Genomic DNA, 16,830 nt, shown 5'->3' with positions numbered 1-16,830 from the left:
CACAACTTTTTCCACCTTTAATGTGACCTATAACCTGTACAAAATAATTTCCAGGGAATTAAATATAACATGGAACACAGTGAAGACAGTCATCATCAAGTGGAGAAAGTATGGCACAACAGTGACTTTACCAACAACAGGACGTCCATCCAAAATTGATGACAAGACCAGAAGAAAAGTGGTCAGGGAGGCTGCCAAGAGGCCGACGGCAAAATTGAAGGAGCTGCAGGAATTTCTGCCAAGTACTGGCTGTGTAGTACACGTGACAACAATCTCCCGTCTTCTTCATATGTCTGGGCTATGGGGTAGGGTGGCAAGACGGAAGCCTTATCTTATGAAAAAAAAGCATCCAAGCCCGGCAAAAACACATTTGAAGTCTCCCAAACGCATGTGGGAAACCAAGGTTGAACTTTTTGGCCATAATTCCAAAAGGTATATTTGACATAAAAACAACACTGCTCATCACCAAAAGAACACCATACCTACAGCGAAGCATGGTGGTGGCAGCATCATGCTTTGGGGCTATTTTTCTTCAGCTGGACCTGGGGCTTTAGTCAGGGTGGAGGGAATTATGAACAGGTCCAAATACCAGGCAGTGTTGGCACCAAACCTTTGGGCTTCTGTTAGAAAGCTGAAAATGAAGAGGAACTTTATCTCTCAACACGACAATGACCCGAAGCACACAGCCAAAATCATCAAAAAGAATGGCTTTACCAGAATGAGATTAAGGTTTTGGAATGGCCCAGCCAGAGTCCAGACCTGAATCCCATTGAACATCTGTGGGATGATCTGAAGAGGGATGTGCATAGGAGATGCCCTCACAATCTCTCGAATTGCGGTTTGAAGCGGTTTTGTAAAGATGAGTGGGCAAATATTGCATCATAAAGATGTGCCACACTGATAGACTCTTACCCAAAAAGACTGAGTGCTGCAATAAAGTATTAGTTTAAAGGTGTGCAAACGTATGCAACCAGGTTATCTAAGTTTTTTTATTTTTCCCCTTTAAAGGTTTCAGTTTGTTTTTCAATTGCATTGTACAGGTTACAGGTCACAGGTGGAAAAAGTTGTGAAATTATTTATCTTCGGTGTCATTTTTTACATCACAAAAACCTGGCATTTGAACAGAGGTGTGTAGACTTTTTATATCCACTGTATGTTAGCTTAGTAGTTAATATTTACACTATTCTCAAATGAAGTTGGAAAAAAACTGTGTATTATTTTTACTTCCTTGTATTGGTTCATCACTGGATCAAGGTTTGAGTTTCTGCACTCAGTGTTTTTGTCTCACAGCCTAAAGGACAATTATCACTAAGATGTTTTAGAAAATCAATGACACCACAGACGGAGATAGAAAAATAAAGATTTATTTACTTTTACTGACAAATTAATTTAAATAAATAAAAAAAAAAAATACACAACCTAATGCTTCAAACGATGCTCCTTGTGCAAATGAACAGGTGTTTTTTTTCATTTAAAACTGATTATTTCCTGAGTGGCCAATCGGATGAGCTGGTTAAAGTCAAACTGGATGTACTTTCTCCAGAAGCGTCGGTCTCTGCCGTAAATCTGCGCCGGGAAACACGGACTGCCTGAAAAAACACACAACGCACGCACGCACACACACACAGAGCTCAGAGCCGATGATGGGACGTTTGTTGTTTTTCCAGGATTTACCTGTTGTGTATTTTCTGAAAGTGTTGGTGAATATTGTCTAAATCAGTTGTTCTCAACTGGTGGGTCGGGACCCAAAAGTGGGTCGCGTACAGCTGGTCAAACATAAATAAATACTTAAGGTCTGTCACGTACTTGTCTTTTAAATAAACTTTTATTTTGAAAGGCATGCTGTGGAATGCATGTTGCATAGGAAAATAGATAGATTTATGTTTTAAAAAAGATTATGTATGTGTTTTCAACAGCTATTTTTGAAAAACTACATTTAGTTGGTAGAATCCTAAAAAAAAAAAAAGTGTGTCGCTATTTAATGACCGTGTCAAAATGTGGGTCACAAGGTGGGACCAGTTGAGAACCTCTGGTCTAAATGACTTTAATCATCCACCAATACAATTGGTTCAGGTGTTCCTTAACTTGCTCTCTGGCGACCTCTAGTGGTCAGTTAATATTTCCTGTAGCACGTGGATGTCTCATTTTAGTTTAGATCTGAAGTGGCCAATTCAATTCAACTTTATTTGAATAGCGCAAATTACAACAAAGTAATCTCAATGCGTTTATCAAAATATAAAATTCATAATAATTAAGTATCGTATTGCATCGTAAATTGCAGCATTATTCTGCAAAATATTATACTTCCATGTATTATTAATATGTAAATCATGTAAAGCACTGACAATATGAAAGACTTCACTTTAAATTTACTAGATTTTCGTAGCCAATTTTTATTTCGTTTGGGTGAAATTTTTCCCAATATGGGAATAATGACTTCTTTCAACAATTTCAGATTAAAAATGACTGACATTGTAAAATACAAGCACCGACAAATTGTGAGCCCTGCAAATATTCTGGAGTTTAATTAAATGTGTGTATTTGGAGGGGCTGAGATATACAGTATCTACAACTAAATAAGTTGGTTGATTAATATTTTCTCTGTCATTTTTACTATCTTTTACTTGTGTGCCGTGAGAAATTATTAAATTTCACCTAATTGGTCTAAAAAACATTTTTGAAAACTAACACTCAACGTTTAACAAACAGAACAAAATTGAAAAATGTATCATAGATGTATTTACTAATACTACTACTACTACTGATAGATAGATATATATTATATAGGTATAATATAAAAAATACATCATAAAAAACAGAACAATATTGTAGTTGTAATCATATTTTATGTTTGTTTTATATTTGTGTTCAAGACACTTTGATAAGAATTACTGCATATTGTTAATTCCGCTTTTTATTTGAAAAATGCATTTTTTTCTTGTATTCATGTGATTCCTATTAAAAACACACATATTGTAAATTGCACTTTTTATTAGAAACATCATAACAAATGTTTTTCTTTGTGTTTATTTGATGCCTATTCAAGACACTTTGATAATAATGATGATTTTTAACATTTTCAGTTGGTGGTGTGCCATGGGATTTGTTTTTCAATTAAAATATATACTTTGGCTCAAAAAAGGTTGAAAAACACTGCGCTAAAAAGCCAGATTTGGCCCCCGGGCCTTAGGTTTGACACATGTGCTGTAGCGAGACAGACTGCTGTGTCTGTACTGGGAGGAGTGGTGTAGCGAGCTGTAGGACTGGTGTAAACTCAAGTTTGAAATGCACAGTCCTAAAGAATGTAGAATATGTTCAGTTGAACAGAACTGCTCACCTATGCCATGCAGGATCCTTGCAACAGCTCGACCAGAAAACTTCTCATCACTCCGCGTGGAGAGAAAGTTTCTGACGTCGGCTCTGATCTGACCCTCCCAGTCCAGCAGCTGCAGCAGACACACAAACATTTAATAGAGGCCAACCTCACAGGTGTGTGCGTGTGTGTGTGTGTTTGTTGGACAGATGTGTCCATTTCACCTTAAATTTGTCCAACTCCTCGAGGTCCAACAGTGAGAGGGCGTGGTCTCCGTCTCGCCTTTTGTCAAAGTATTCTGAGAGGAGAGTCTTCAGCTGCAAACTACGACTGTTGTCTAGATCCTCCACACAGGACGACACAGTCTGGAAGGCAACACTGGAACACAAACACACACACATTAAAACACACGTGTTTACTTTATTATATGGACCAGTCTCGCAGCTCTATTATTGTTGTTGTTGCAGTATTCATGTTTAATGTTTGTGCATTTGTTTTTGTAAAAAAACAAAACTGTAATGAACAGATTATACAAAAAACACCAGTGTCAAACTCAAGGCCCGTGGGCCAAATTAAGCCCTTTGGAGGATCCAGTATGGCCCACAGGACAAAGTTGAAATTTAATAATTCAATGGTAGATATCTCAGCTCTTCCAAATACATAATTCAATTAATTATTTTCTCATTTTATGTGTTGTTTTTTGTGTTTTTATTGTCATTTGGTATTTTTCTCATTTTTTGTGTTTTGTTGTTTGTTTTGTTAATTCAATTCAACTTTATTTATATCGCGTAAATTACAAAAATAGTCACCTCAAAGCGCTATTATTTAGTCTTCATTTTTTGTATTTTTGATGAGTCATTTTGTTGTACTTTTAAAAAAAAATTATCTAAAAATTGCAATTTACAAACGCTAAATATTCAGTGAAAGCAACAGATTTATCCATAAACTTGTCTGTTTTCTTCTTTAATAATTCCAGCAAGTTCTTTTCGCCTTCTTTTTGAATAATACGTCATGGTTTTATTTATTCAGACAACTGTTTTTCAGAAAAATTACTTTGATCTCCTGACATTTTTCGACTGTCAACTGCCAGTCTTCTTCAGAGGCATCTGCTGATGGCTTTGATGTTTCCTTGACTTCTGCGTAATAATTCTGAATAAATGAAACTTTAATGTATCATTCAAAAAGAAGACAAAAGGAACTTGCTGGAATTACTACGCGAAGGTCAAGGAAACATCAAAGCAATCAGCAGAGGCCTCTGAAGAAGACTGGCAGTTGAAGTACATTTTCTGAAAAACAGTTGTCTGAATAAATGAATCCTTACCATAGTAGTCTTATTCTTCTTTAGCCATCTCTAATGCAACTGTTCACCACCTCTCCTTTTTGTCCATGGACCTTTATTCATTTCTTTTTTTTACACTTTCAGTATAAAAATAAATAAATAACTAAAGTAATAATCATTAAACGTCTTACATGATTTTAGAAGACAGACATAGGGACGTTCTGCTGCTTGTTTGGTCAGCGTTTTTAAGTTTTCTGCTTATTGTAACTAAATTATAAATGTGTTATAAACTTTTGTCCACCTTTTGTGTCTTGTTTCCTTTTTAAGTTTTTTTAAATCATGAAATTAATATTTGGGTCAATAAACCAATAATAACCATGTTGGTACCTCTTGAAAGCCTTAAAACAGGCAGTGAGCTGGTACAGCTGAGTCCTCTCCTGTTTCTGAACTCGACTGTGGAGAAAATGACAAACTCTGTCCATCTCCTCGTCGCTCAGGTCGCCATAGGAACGGAAATAAAACGAAGGAGAGGAGAACTCGACCAGGATGCCGCTACGGCCCCCCGCTGAAACACAAATAGGAGATGAAGCAGTGCATGATGGGAAAATAGGACAGGTTTGGTTATTGTGTGGCAAACACACATCGTTCTGTGCTCCACTGCAGCTGTCTGAGGCCTCTCTTCACCAGAGGAAGCTGCCATCCCATAGTGTCCGCCACCTCCACAACGTCAAACTCCAGCTGGTCGCAGGATTCCACACGTTCACCCGCCATCCTCCGTCTGGCCAACACCACGGCAACTGGAGGACAACTGCAGGAAACTATCAAATTAGCATCAAATTCTTTTAAAGGTTTATGAAATACATTTCCTACATTTTTGTAATTTTTTGAAGCTGCCTCGGTCCATCGTAACAGCTGACTTTACACACAGAAAGAGTCGTGTGGAGGAGCTCCACAAAACGCTGTGGGTGGAGCTCTAAGTAGCAGAGCAGCGTCTCCACACCTGAGGAACACAAACAAAGACATATGGGAATCTCATCAAATGTTTAATATTTGCTCCAAAAATACATTTATCAATATTTATTTGTTTATTTATGTGTTCACTGGACACTGGATCCCCATTAGCTTCCACCGGGGTGGCTGCTAATCTTAATGGGGTCCATAAAAAAAAAGAAAAAAAATATTCTAGTACATGTAAGAAAAAAAAAAAAAAATTAAAAGTCCATTCAAAATATACAGAAAGATTACACAAAAAGGTACATTAAGACACATATTTATTACACCAATAAATAAATAAAAAAATACATGATATATAGATTAAGATTGGTAAAAAAAAAAAAAATGATTTTAATGCATTTTTAAATATGTGTAAAGATGACATGTCTTTCTGGTGAAGTGAAAAGCTCTAAAAAAGACAGACATTATATGCAATAATGTGCTTGTTGTGTTTTCTACTTCCGGTTCTTTTTGCGTCCCGTAAACTTTTATTATTTAAAAATTAAGCCCAGACAGACAAAAGCATTCAACAGTTTCCTTTAACACTCACCTTCCTCTGTGATATCTAGAGTTTCCACAGTCTGTTGGATGGGAATGGCTCGTTCATGCGTGTGACACACCCGCTCTCTGGGCCAATCACAGCTCTCCTCACATTGGAGGCCTGCGCTCCTCTCGTCCTCCTGATGGCATCCTTCGCTGACTTTCACCGGTGACGCAGTGATTTCTCCTTCTTGGTTACTGTCTGTTGCAGTGGGAGGATCCACGCCGCCGTCCCGATCATGAGCGTCCATCATTTCCAGCAGCTCAGAGTCTTCCATGTTCTGCACAGACAGAGTTTTCCTTCATCAGCACATTTAAATCAAGTGCTGCAGATTTTCCAAAGAACAGGGGGACTTACATCAATGAGTTTCTGCTGTTTCTGGTGGATCTGTTTACATTTGCATGCTGGGAAAACCTTCTGGACCAGTCGTTTCACGGTGTAGTAATCCACTGTGTCGGCATAAATGTGGCGACGCAGCTCATGGAGGTCACCACCCTATACACAAGGTTATTAAAGGTGGACACAATAAGTGTCACGTTACAAAAAACAGCATTCATAATTTGATCCAGTGCAGTTGGGATCAGATTATGGTTTAGGGCTCTGTTTCAAATCACCTCAGGGTCCAGGAAAAGGTGACAGTGAGCCGGTTCTCCATCTCTGCCTGCCCTCCCGATTTCCTGAACGTAGCTTTCAAAGCTCTGACCAAAAAACATCCACATGGAAGCAAGAATGTTAAAGACTGAAACCACAGAGAAGTCCACATGCTTTGAAAATGACAAAGTTATTCAGCATAACTCCAGACACTTGGATGGAGCCACTCCAGACAGATTTGCAGCCCCTATGGATCACTCATTGGAGGCTTCTAAAGCTCTTGGAGTGAAAAACAGCATCAAGGAAGAATATTTGACACTCCACATCCAGCACCTTTGGCATGTTGTAATGGACGATGCCTCGAACGTCTGACTTGTCCAGGCCCATACCGAACGCCACCGTGGCCACCACGATCCTCAGCTCTCCGCACATAAAGTTGTTCTGGACACGTCGACGCTCCGACCCAGAAAGGCCGGCGTGGTATGACTCGGCCTGCCACTTCAGAGGTTTACGGATCTTCTTCCGAGCTGAAAAGATAAATGTGAAAGTTGTGTTTGCTATTCAGTGTTATCACTTAGAAAAATACCAACAAAACAGAATCCCTACAGCAAGATTATTTTTGTCTTCTTTCCGGATAATATGTTATGGTTTCATTTATAACAGTTTTTCAGGAAATTTACTTTGATCTTCTGACATGTTTCAATTGACAACTGCCAGTCTTCGTCAGAGGCGTCTGCTGATCACTTTGATGTTTCCTTGACTTCCGCGTAATAAATCCAACAAGTTCTTTTTGAATAATCTGTTAAGGTTTCAATTATTCAGACAGCAGTTTCTCAGGATATTTACTTTGATCTCCTAACATGTTTCGACTGTCAACTGCCAGTCTTCTTCAGAGGTGTCTGCTGATCTAATATGTTAAGGTTTAATTTATTCAGACAACTGTTCCTCTGGAAAATGATTTTGATCTCCTTACATGTTTCAACTGTCAACTGTCAGTATTCTTCAGAGGTGTCTGCTGATCACTTTGATGGAGCAGTTGTCTGAATAAATTAAACCATAGCATATTATCAAAATATAATCTTGCTGGAATTACTACACGGAAGTCAAGGCAATTTCAAAAGAAATGTCAAAGCGATCAGCAGACGCCTCTGATGAAGACTGGCAGGAGATCAAATGGAATTTTCTAAGGAACAGTTGTCTGAATAAATGAAACCTTAGCATAATATTAAAAAAGAATCTTGCTGGAATTACTATGCGGAAGTCAAGGCAACTTCAAAGGAAACATCAAAGCGATCAGCAGACGCCTCTGATGAAGACTGGCAGGAGATCAAAGTGGATTTCCTAAGGAACAGTTGTCTGAATAAATGAAACCATAGCATGATATTAAAAAAGAATCTTGCTGGAATTACTATGTGGAAGTCAAGGAAACTTCAAAGGAAACATCAAAGCAATCAGCAGACACCTCACCTCAGTGGAAACATGTCAGGAAATCAAAGTGGATTTCCTAAGGAACAGTCTCAATAAACAAAATCTTAACGTATTCAAAGTGAACCCTTACCCAGGTCTTTTTTCCTCTGTCCTGCAGAGCTGCTCAATGTTTCACTGTCTCTGCTGATGTGCTTGTTTTCCTTCACCAGCACCCCCTGCAGGCAGGTCCTGAGCAGTGCTGCCACACGTCCCGTCTCCTCTCGTCTGGTGCAGTAGACGATGATGGAGTCCAGGCAACCGAAACGATCGCCTTTCAATAAGGACACCAGTGCCTAGAAATAAACCAACCAACGCATTCAGAGATTTAAAAAAGTTCTTCAGCTCACTGATTTTTTAAAATTTTTCCCACCTGATCTTTCTCTCTGTCCATCGACACGGACAGATTGAGGTTGGGAGGCACAGCTGCAGATCTGACGGCAATGCCGTTCTGATCAGTGATGTCCAGATGTTGGGCGATGTCCAGAGCAGTGGACAGAGTGGCAGTGGCCGTCAGTCCTAACAGACACTGCACACCCAGACGCTCCCGAAGCACCTGTGAAGAGATCACGCATCAAAAACACTTTTAAAATTCAGCAAAGATTACGGTATTGCAAACTAAGTCAGGAGATTGATAAATATTGTAAATCTTTGAAAATTAGACAAATTTGTTTATTTTTCTTTACTGTGTCACATCTACACAAGATTAATAATTTAAAAAAACATAATTGGGTCATTCCATGTCATTTCAAAATATGGCCCACATGCAGTTATTGGCCACTAAAGTATTTTTTTGGATTTCAAGAGACCGTCACCCAAGAACCAATGCATACATGTGACTAATCATTAGTGATTTGAAGAGTCTATGTACATAGCTCAAAACTGATCAAATTACAGGGAGCTGAGGCATATACAAAGTTGTTTACTGAAGGGTCTGGCATGTCCACCAGATAGGATGTATAGCAGATATGCTTATATAATCTGAGAGAGGTGGAGCTGTATTAATATAGCAAATTTCAGTTTCCTATGTGGTGTAGTTCTGAGGACGCGCAAAAATAAGTGTGCCTATTGAATAATTACGTGACAATTGGTGAAAAAAAAATCTGAATTTCTTGAGACCGACGCGCATGAAATGTTCTGAAAATGTGTTGAAATGACATGGAATGACCGAAATGCATTTTGTCGAAAGCACTCGGCAGGTAATGAGAACATGGAAAACACGTTGATTATCCCACCTTACAGAGCCGCAGGTAGCACGGTCTGAAGTTGTGTGACCACTCGGAGACGCAGTGGGCCTCGTCTACACAGGCAAAGGCCACCGGAGGGAGCTCCTGAGCAGAGGGCAAACACCCTGTGCCTGAGCCTCCTCCACCCACCAAGGCCTCGGGGGAAAGGAGCAACACACACACCTGACCTGACTTCAACTGGACAAACAAAGAATGTAATCAAAATAAACTTAAAGGCAGATGTTATGTTACATTTTGTGGTAACTGCAAAAACAAAGATGGTGGGGTTTCCATCCCTCCTACCTTTTCTATGGCGGCCTCTCTCTGTTTCATACTCATGTTGGAGTGAATACAGGCAGCCTTTAGCTTCACAGGCAATCCTGAAAGCTGCAGACACCAGTAGAAATCATTTAAAATGAGTTTGTTTGTAATAAACCACATGTGAGCAGTGTTTATTTACCTGGTCGTCCATGAGGGAAACCAGAGGGGAAATGACCAAAGTGATGCACTTTGACCTCTGAGCGTACAGGTAGGCCGGGAGCTGATAGCACAAGGATTTGCCCATTCCCGTTGACAACACAACAAGGGTAGACAGACCTAAAGATGCACAGACACATTATTATCATTAACAGGGACTAATGATGCAGGTCAGGGTTTTTCACAGCGTAGGGGGATCGCGTGACGAATGTAGTTAGTTACTCGTGCTTGGTATAGGTCCTCGACTAATAAATACCCACAGACACTATAGACAAAGAAAATACATTATATTCAACAGACTTTGATTCGAAGACGTGCTTTTCAAATTTAAATGAAGTATTATGTGGGACCTGCAGTAATAGCATTACCCTACGTTGTGTTTCAACCCGCGTAGGAGGCGACATCACAACATAGGAGATGAAAATTACACCATGGTGGCCCCTACGCTGGCGAGACCCCTGGAGGTGTACAAGCTTATGTGCCATTCAAACCTGACAAGATCCTCATGATGGCTTCCTCCTGCCCCGGTCTGAAGGACGGGTAGCCCAGTTCTCTTAGAGCTGCGTGCACTTCATCAGGTGTCTCTGACATTATAAAAAAAACAATAATAATTGACTTGAACACCAAGCTCTAAGTGTGAGCAGAGTTTACCTTGAACTCCGCCATCGTCTCTGAGCGGATACAGAGGATCCATGGCAGGTGGAGCAGCAGGACGCTCATAGTCCGGGCGGATCACGTTCAACAGCTGCTCGTCTTTATCTTTGTCGCTGTTGTTGGATTCTTTTTGGGGATCCTCAGTGAAACCAGGAGATCCAACTGGAACACACAAACACACCTTTTACAGCAGTGGTTCCAAATCTTTTTTGGACCGTGACCCAATTTCAATATCACAAATTCCTGGCAACTCAGGAAAAAAACATTTCAACAATTATTTTTTGATCCTGAGTAGCCAGGATTAGTGACAAACTGCACCTGCTCAGATGTTTTTATACTGTATTTTGTTTTAACTAGATTCACATTTGAGAAAGTGAAAGTATAGAATACAATTGTTTAAGATTGTGTCGTATTTTCATTATAAAAACGATTTAATAATAATAAGTATTTAGTAAAGCACAAAACGGGGGGTCTATTACTTTAAATGTGTTTGAAACCTGTGTTTTCAACTATTTGTAAATTACAAAACTATTGCTTCAGAGTGAATGTCTTAATGCCCAACACAACAAGTCAGGTTTTTTATTTCAACCAAACAAAACGCTTCAAACAGGAAGTGAGTCCATCAGATGTACCCAACGGCTGAGGTCCCAGCGTTCCCGTTGCCCTGGCAACCTGCTCCAGCGTGGGCAGCTCAAATGGTTCCTCTTCAGCAGGCGTGTCCTCAGTGGTGGGAGGTGGAGGGGCTGCTACACAGAGCAACACACACGATAATGTATTTATTACAGAGCCCTGTATAGTGAACACTCAAAACCATCATCATATAGTGTAAACTAGAATGATGATCCTGTCTTGGGATTGGATACTCTCAGGCAAATTGCCTTGTCAACAGATTAACGAGTAAAAATTAATCAACAACCAACAGGTTCGCTTAGTTATGGAGTGGCAATTTCACTCAACGAGGGCTGTTGCCCTGCAGGTTTTAGATTACAAGTGCAGGACTGTAACCCTGATTGCCTGCACAGAACAATACAAACACTGTTGAGTTGAACAGAGGGCACAGACTAAAAGCAATAGGTCATCACCTCGCCCCCTGCAGTCGATGGCCCAGTGCCCGGCCCCTCCACACTTGTAGCAGGTGTCACCCTGCCGACTGAGCCCCCCTCTAAAGCCGCCTCTCCTTCCTCGGCCGAAAAAGCCCCCACCTCCACCGAACCGCTCCCCCTTCAGCTGGAACTTCTGCATGTAGAGCTGCAGCACAGACAAAAAGCATTAGAGCAAATGGGTGTGTTTTCTCTATTATTTACCTTCTCAATAAGCAAGGATGTGTAATGTTTTAATGCTATTTTGTCACGCATTAGACACATTAACATATGGCAGAATGCAGGTGTTCACACAGGGAGGATAAATGTATAAACACACCTGTCTGCGTAGAGCGATGCCCCTCAGTGCGTATCCTTTAACATGAGACTTCTTCTTCAGATTTATCTTTACAAAGTTTCCCTCAGCTCCTTTAGAGACTCTGATGAAATGACATGACGAACGATCAGAAACACAAAAGTGGCTTCGTTTGATACACATTTGAGTTCTAAGAGTGTATATTTACTGTTACCTGGTGGGGACCGTCTGTGTCCGATATCTTCTGCTCACACCAAACTCCTCCTCGACTTCTCCCAACAGGTTCTCTTGAAGCTCCTTAACAAAAACGGAGGAAACTCTGATCATGTTGCCTAACTGCAGTGATTCTCAACCTTGGGGTCAGGACCCCATTTGGGTCACCAGATGCGTTCAATAAACTAAAATGTTTTATTTTTATTTTTTTACAATTTAAGCCCATTTTTGCATATTTTTTTTACCTTTTTTCTGAAACTACACCAAACTTGCCATATTTTAACCTATTTTCATCACTTGCCATATTTATGCTCATTTGAATGCATTTTTGCAACATTACTCCCATTTCTCCATCAAATTTCAATGCCTTTTCTGTACATTTTTTCCATTTTTGGCACTTATGAACCCTTTCCACCACTTTTCCCACCTAATGTTGCATATGTTGACCCATTATTGTAACTTTCAACCTCTTTTCACGATATTTCATGCACGTTTTTGCCACTTTAACTACATTCACGATTTGCCGGTTTAAACTAATTGTTCCTTCTTTTTAAATTACCAAAAAGCTCTCCCCTTTATTCCCAATTATAGACAGTCTCCACATGACTGTTCTTCAATGTTCATGTCTGTGTTCAAACATCTCGCGGGCTGAAAAGGTTGCGAACCACTGGTATGCTGTATGGGAACACGTAGTGAAGCACTTACCGTCTTACATCCCTTGTCCTGTTTCTTTTCGTCCCCGTCTTCTTCCTTCATATTTTTCTTGTTTCGTTTTTTCTTTTCTGTACCTGACGAGACTTCAGAGCCTTCCTCCTCTTCCTTTTTTCTTTTCGTCTTCCTCTTCTTTTCTGCCCCTTCCTCGCCCTCGCCCTCCCTCTGTCTCTTCTTCCCCCTCCTCGTATTGCTTTTTGGTTTGGGGCTGCTCTTGCTCCTGCTCTGTTTTTGTGTTCCCTGTTCTCCTTCTTCTTCCTTCGTACATGTCTCTTTAACCTCTTCTCTATCATGACCTTTTCCAGTGTTTTGTTGAGTTTTTTCACCCTTCTTGATTCTCGTCAAACATTCCATCTCTTCATTCAATTCTTCCTCTTGCTCTCTTCCATTTTGCAGTATTTCCTCTTCTTTTTTTGATTCACCTTGTCCAACATCCACCTTTATTTCTTTGTTCCCAGCTCCAGGTCTCTCCTCAGAATCCATCTCTCCAAACACCTGACACCTTTCCAGCCACTTTCTGTTGATAAAGCCAAGCCTGTTGGCAGGTGAGGGTCTCGCTCCGGAGCCAAGGTTTCCTCCTCCAACGTCTTGATAAAGCCGTGGGCTTCCTGTACACTCAGGCGACGCTCCAACATCAGGTGAATTAGAGGTGGAACCTTTATTCTCTGCACATTCTGCACCCTCACTGAAACCACTACTAGTGCAGCCAGGAGCAGCATCTGCAGGTTCACTTTGGGGTTGTTTAACAGGTTTAAAGAGCTCAAAGGGTTCTTCAGGCTCATTCTGGTGAAGCACCTTTGAAACAGCACTCCCCAGGCAGGGTAGAGACCTTCTGTAAAAGGTGATAAACACAAAAACAGCTAAAAGGAATCATCAAACACTTGTTAACGCTGTTTTTAAATTATATCCACAAACAAAGAAGATAATGACAAATCTACATGTTTTAAATACAATTATCTTATTGATCAATGGATAATGGTATAGTACAGGCGTGTCAAACTCATTTTAATTCGGGGGCCAAATTGGGAACAGTTGTATCTATTGTATCTATTAAAATGAGCAATTTCAACAATATTGTGCACAAGTTTGCACCTCCAAGTATAAATTATATATAAAGTATGCAGAGCACCGACAATATAAAAGCAATAACTGACCTTAGATTTAAATGTACTTAAATCCCCTTAATTTTGTGACCAATTTGGTTTAATTTTGTAGAATAATTTTAGAAGAAATTGCTGCATTTTAAAAAATTGCGAGTTCTTTCACCAATTCACAACAGTCATGTGAAAAACACAAAAAAAAACATGAGCCCTGCAAATATTGTAGATTTTCATTGATATTTTTTTTTTGTATTTAGAGGAACTGGTATATCTACAAATAGATTATTTTGTAATTTACACAATGATTAATGTTTTCTCTGTCATTTATACTCTCTCCAGAGGGCCAAATTAGATCTTCTACAGGGCCAGATTTGGCCCCCGGGCCTTGAGTTTAATACAGGTGATATAGTAATATTGGAATTATTTGTTTTACCTTGGTGTAAAGGGGCTTGATTCAGTGTCGCTGATCGTTGTCTTTGCGCTGTTATTTGATGCAGGTTGTTCGTCTTTTAAGGTGTTTAAAGGAACCCGACCGGGCTTTTTCAGTGAAATTGGTCTCTCCTTCAACAACAGTAAACAATAACAACATCATCAGGTGTTACAATTGTTATTTCTTTGGCTTTAAACTCATTTTCTTTTGTCAAGTTTACAGACAGAAACTTATTTTATTTATAGTAAACAAAAACCAGAATATTCAAAGTCATCCCCACCTTGCCGAAGGTAGCCATGTTGTTTTTGAGTTTTAAGCCATAGTATTGGGATGAAGTCTTGAGACTGTCTCTATCATGAGATGTCAGTTTAGGGGACGATGCTGGTAATGCGCTGCGATTCAGATGAGAACCCCAAGCATCTGGTTCCTGGAGACAAGAGAGAAATGGATGATGAGGGAGAAGTAAGGAAGGAAGAAAACATACAGATACAGTGAACCCAAGACGTCTGCACGTATGATCATCTGAGTGCCTCATTGTCTGGCTTCTAGCTTTAGATCAGAGGTGTCAAACTAATTTTAGTTCATGGGAAAATATGAACCAGTTTGATCTTAAGTTTGCTGCAGATTATAGGCGAAAAAAACAAGTAATTTTATCATTAATGTGCCCTAGTTTCCACTTCCAGGTTATTTATCAAGTATGTAAGGTGCCGACAGTATCCAAGCAATAAGTGGCAGTCTCTATATGATCTTTGCATAAATTTCCTTGATTTTGTGAACAATAATTTCAGTATTTTTTTTAAGAACAGAGTTCTTTCAACAATTTAAGATTAAAAATGACTGCCAACATGTTCTATAAGCACAGGAAAACTGCGAGCCATGCATATATTGTGGAGCTCGGAGGGGCTGAGAGATCTACAACTGAATAAGTTGGTAATTTACAAAATGAACATTGTTTTCTTTGTCATTTTATTCTTTGTCCTATGGGCCAAATTGGATAATAATAATCATAATCATAACAATACATCAATTTTATATAGTGCTTTTTTGGGAACTCAAAGCTGCTTTACATAAGACAAACAAAAAGAAAGAAAGAAATAATAAAAATAAGAGAAAGAGGTTAAGGAAAAGCAAGTTGAACAGGTGGATTTGACCCTCATGTCTTGAGTTTGACAAATGTTTGTCCAGGAGGGTCTGGCCTAGCATGAAATGATGGGTTGATTGAGGGATGGAATTGAAACTAGAGGTGTCCCGATCCGATATTGATATCGGTCCGATATCAGCCAGAAAACAAATATCAGATTTTATTGGACTGTATCTAAAATCTCCGATATAAGCGCTCTGAAAAGTTTTTGTTGTTTTTGTCCCCGCCCTCAGTTGTTCCCACCATATACTGACAGTAAAAAATAACGGAAGAACTTGAACTGTTTGCACTTTAAAAGTATAATTTGTTTTTATTGGATTTATTTAGGTTATTTTTCAGGGTCTTGTAATTTATTTTTCATTACATTTAATTGTAGAATACTGGAGATATTATGTTGAAGGTTAACATTTATGAAATCAATTGCTTAATAATAAATGGGTCAGTTTTTCTTATACCTACAAAAAAAGTCATAAAAGTATGTATGATTTGTGCGGGTATCGTATCGATATCGGCCAATACGCAAGACCGCAATATCGGTATCGTATCGGAAGTGATAAAAGTTGTATTCGGGACATCCCTAATTGAAACATTGAACAATCTTGGGAATAATCTATGCTAAATAAGTAGCTAAAAATCCTGTAAATGTTTAGGAACTTTGTAAATGCACAGTGTGACTTTTCCACTACCTTCTGGGCTTTGATGGTCTCTGCTGAAACTGCATCTTCACCACCAGTATTTGCATGGCTGCTGCTGCTGCTGTTTTCTTTGGCTTGTTTTAAACTGCGATACTCTTTGTACAGCTCTACAAAAGAGATACAGAGAATTAGTAGTTATCTTTATAAGGATACAGTCAAACAAGGATTAATGGCATAGCGATAAATCAATACTCACCCTTTGTCTCCTCCGGAGCCTCATGTATGTCCTCCTGAAAGCCCATTTATTTATTTATTTATTTATTTATTCCACAGGTTAGAAACAAACCAATAGTATATGACACATACGTTCACTAACTACGGGTTATCTGACATTTTTCTTTACCTTGTTCGGTTTCCTCTGATGCTGAGTGAAGAAGCTTTGCTCCCAACGTTTCAGCAGAACTTTCACCTCGTTGTATCGATCCATTGTGAGCACCGAGTCCGTAAATATAGTAATTCTATAGTTCCAATAACTTATCTAACTCATAAGTTGGATGGAGGCTATTTTCCGCTATGATAACTCGCACTCCTCTACTTTATTTATTGAAAACTAAAATAGGAACAAGGATTTTTGACGAAGAAAACGTCTCCATATTTCCACTTCCTG

At 39.3% G+C, this 16,830-nt stretch overlaps 1 protein-coding gene across 2 annotated transcripts in view; it reads right to left on the bottom strand.

Annotated features, from left to right (window-relative positions):
* The window catches only part of recql4 (RecQ helicase-like 4), a 22,991-nt gene extending 6,161 nt beyond the window's left edge, over positions 1-16,830 (bottom strand). Inside the window, exons 1-27 of one of the 2 annotated variants that reach the window (XM_028461651.1) lie at positions 16,567-16,830; positions 16,420-16,453; positions 16,215-16,330; positions 14,668-14,814; positions 14,391-14,518; positions 12,852-13,689; positions 12,148-12,230; positions 11,958-12,057; positions 11,621-11,786; positions 11,171-11,284; positions 10,536-10,700; positions 10,376-10,468; positions 9,868-10,004; positions 9,711-9,794; positions 9,417-9,605; positions 8,555-8,737; positions 8,276-8,477; positions 7,051-7,244; positions 6,741-6,824; positions 6,484-6,621; positions 6,136-6,406; positions 5,463-5,592; positions 5,234-5,400; positions 4,980-5,157; positions 3,538-3,691; positions 3,338-3,446; positions 1,460-1,589 (exon numbers count right to left, since the gene is read on the bottom strand). In XM_028461651.1, coding sequence (XP_028317452.1) covers positions 1,468-1,589; positions 3,338-3,446; positions 3,538-3,691; positions 4,980-5,157; positions 5,234-5,400; positions 5,463-5,592; positions 6,136-6,406; positions 6,484-6,621; positions 6,741-6,824; positions 7,051-7,244; positions 8,276-8,477; positions 8,555-8,737; positions 9,417-9,605; positions 9,711-9,794; positions 9,868-10,004; positions 10,376-10,468; positions 10,536-10,700; positions 11,171-11,284; positions 11,621-11,786; positions 11,958-12,057; positions 12,148-12,230; positions 12,852-13,689; positions 14,391-14,518; positions 14,668-14,814; positions 16,215-16,330; positions 16,420-16,453; positions 16,567-16,650 — 4,410 coding nt within the window. In that variant the 5' untranslated portion in view covers positions 16,651-16,830 and the 3' untranslated portion in view covers positions 1,460-1,467. Of the gene's footprint in view, positions 1-1,459; positions 1,590-3,337; positions 3,447-3,537; positions 3,692-4,979; positions 5,158-5,233; positions 5,401-5,462; positions 5,593-6,135; positions 6,407-6,483; positions 6,622-6,740; positions 6,825-7,050; positions 7,245-8,275; positions 8,478-8,554; positions 8,738-9,416; positions 9,606-9,710; positions 9,795-9,867; positions 10,005-10,375; positions 10,469-10,535; positions 10,701-11,170; positions 11,285-11,620; positions 11,787-11,957; positions 12,058-12,147; positions 12,231-12,851; positions 13,690-14,390; positions 14,519-14,667; positions 14,815-16,214; positions 16,331-16,419; positions 16,454-16,566 lie in introns of those variants that run through there. The other variant, XM_028461652.1, reaches the window with a different exon arrangement.

Source organism: Gouania willdenowi, chromosome 11, assembly GCF_900634775.1.
Source record: "Gouania willdenowi chromosome 11, fGouWil2.1, whole genome shotgun sequence".
In the NCBI taxonomy this organism is placed as follows: domain Eukaryota; kingdom Metazoa; phylum Chordata; class Actinopteri; order Blenniiformes; family Gobiesocidae; genus Gouania; species Gouania willdenowi.
Note: the sequence above shows the minus strand (reverse complement) of the source record. Positions and strands in the feature narration are given on the sequence as shown.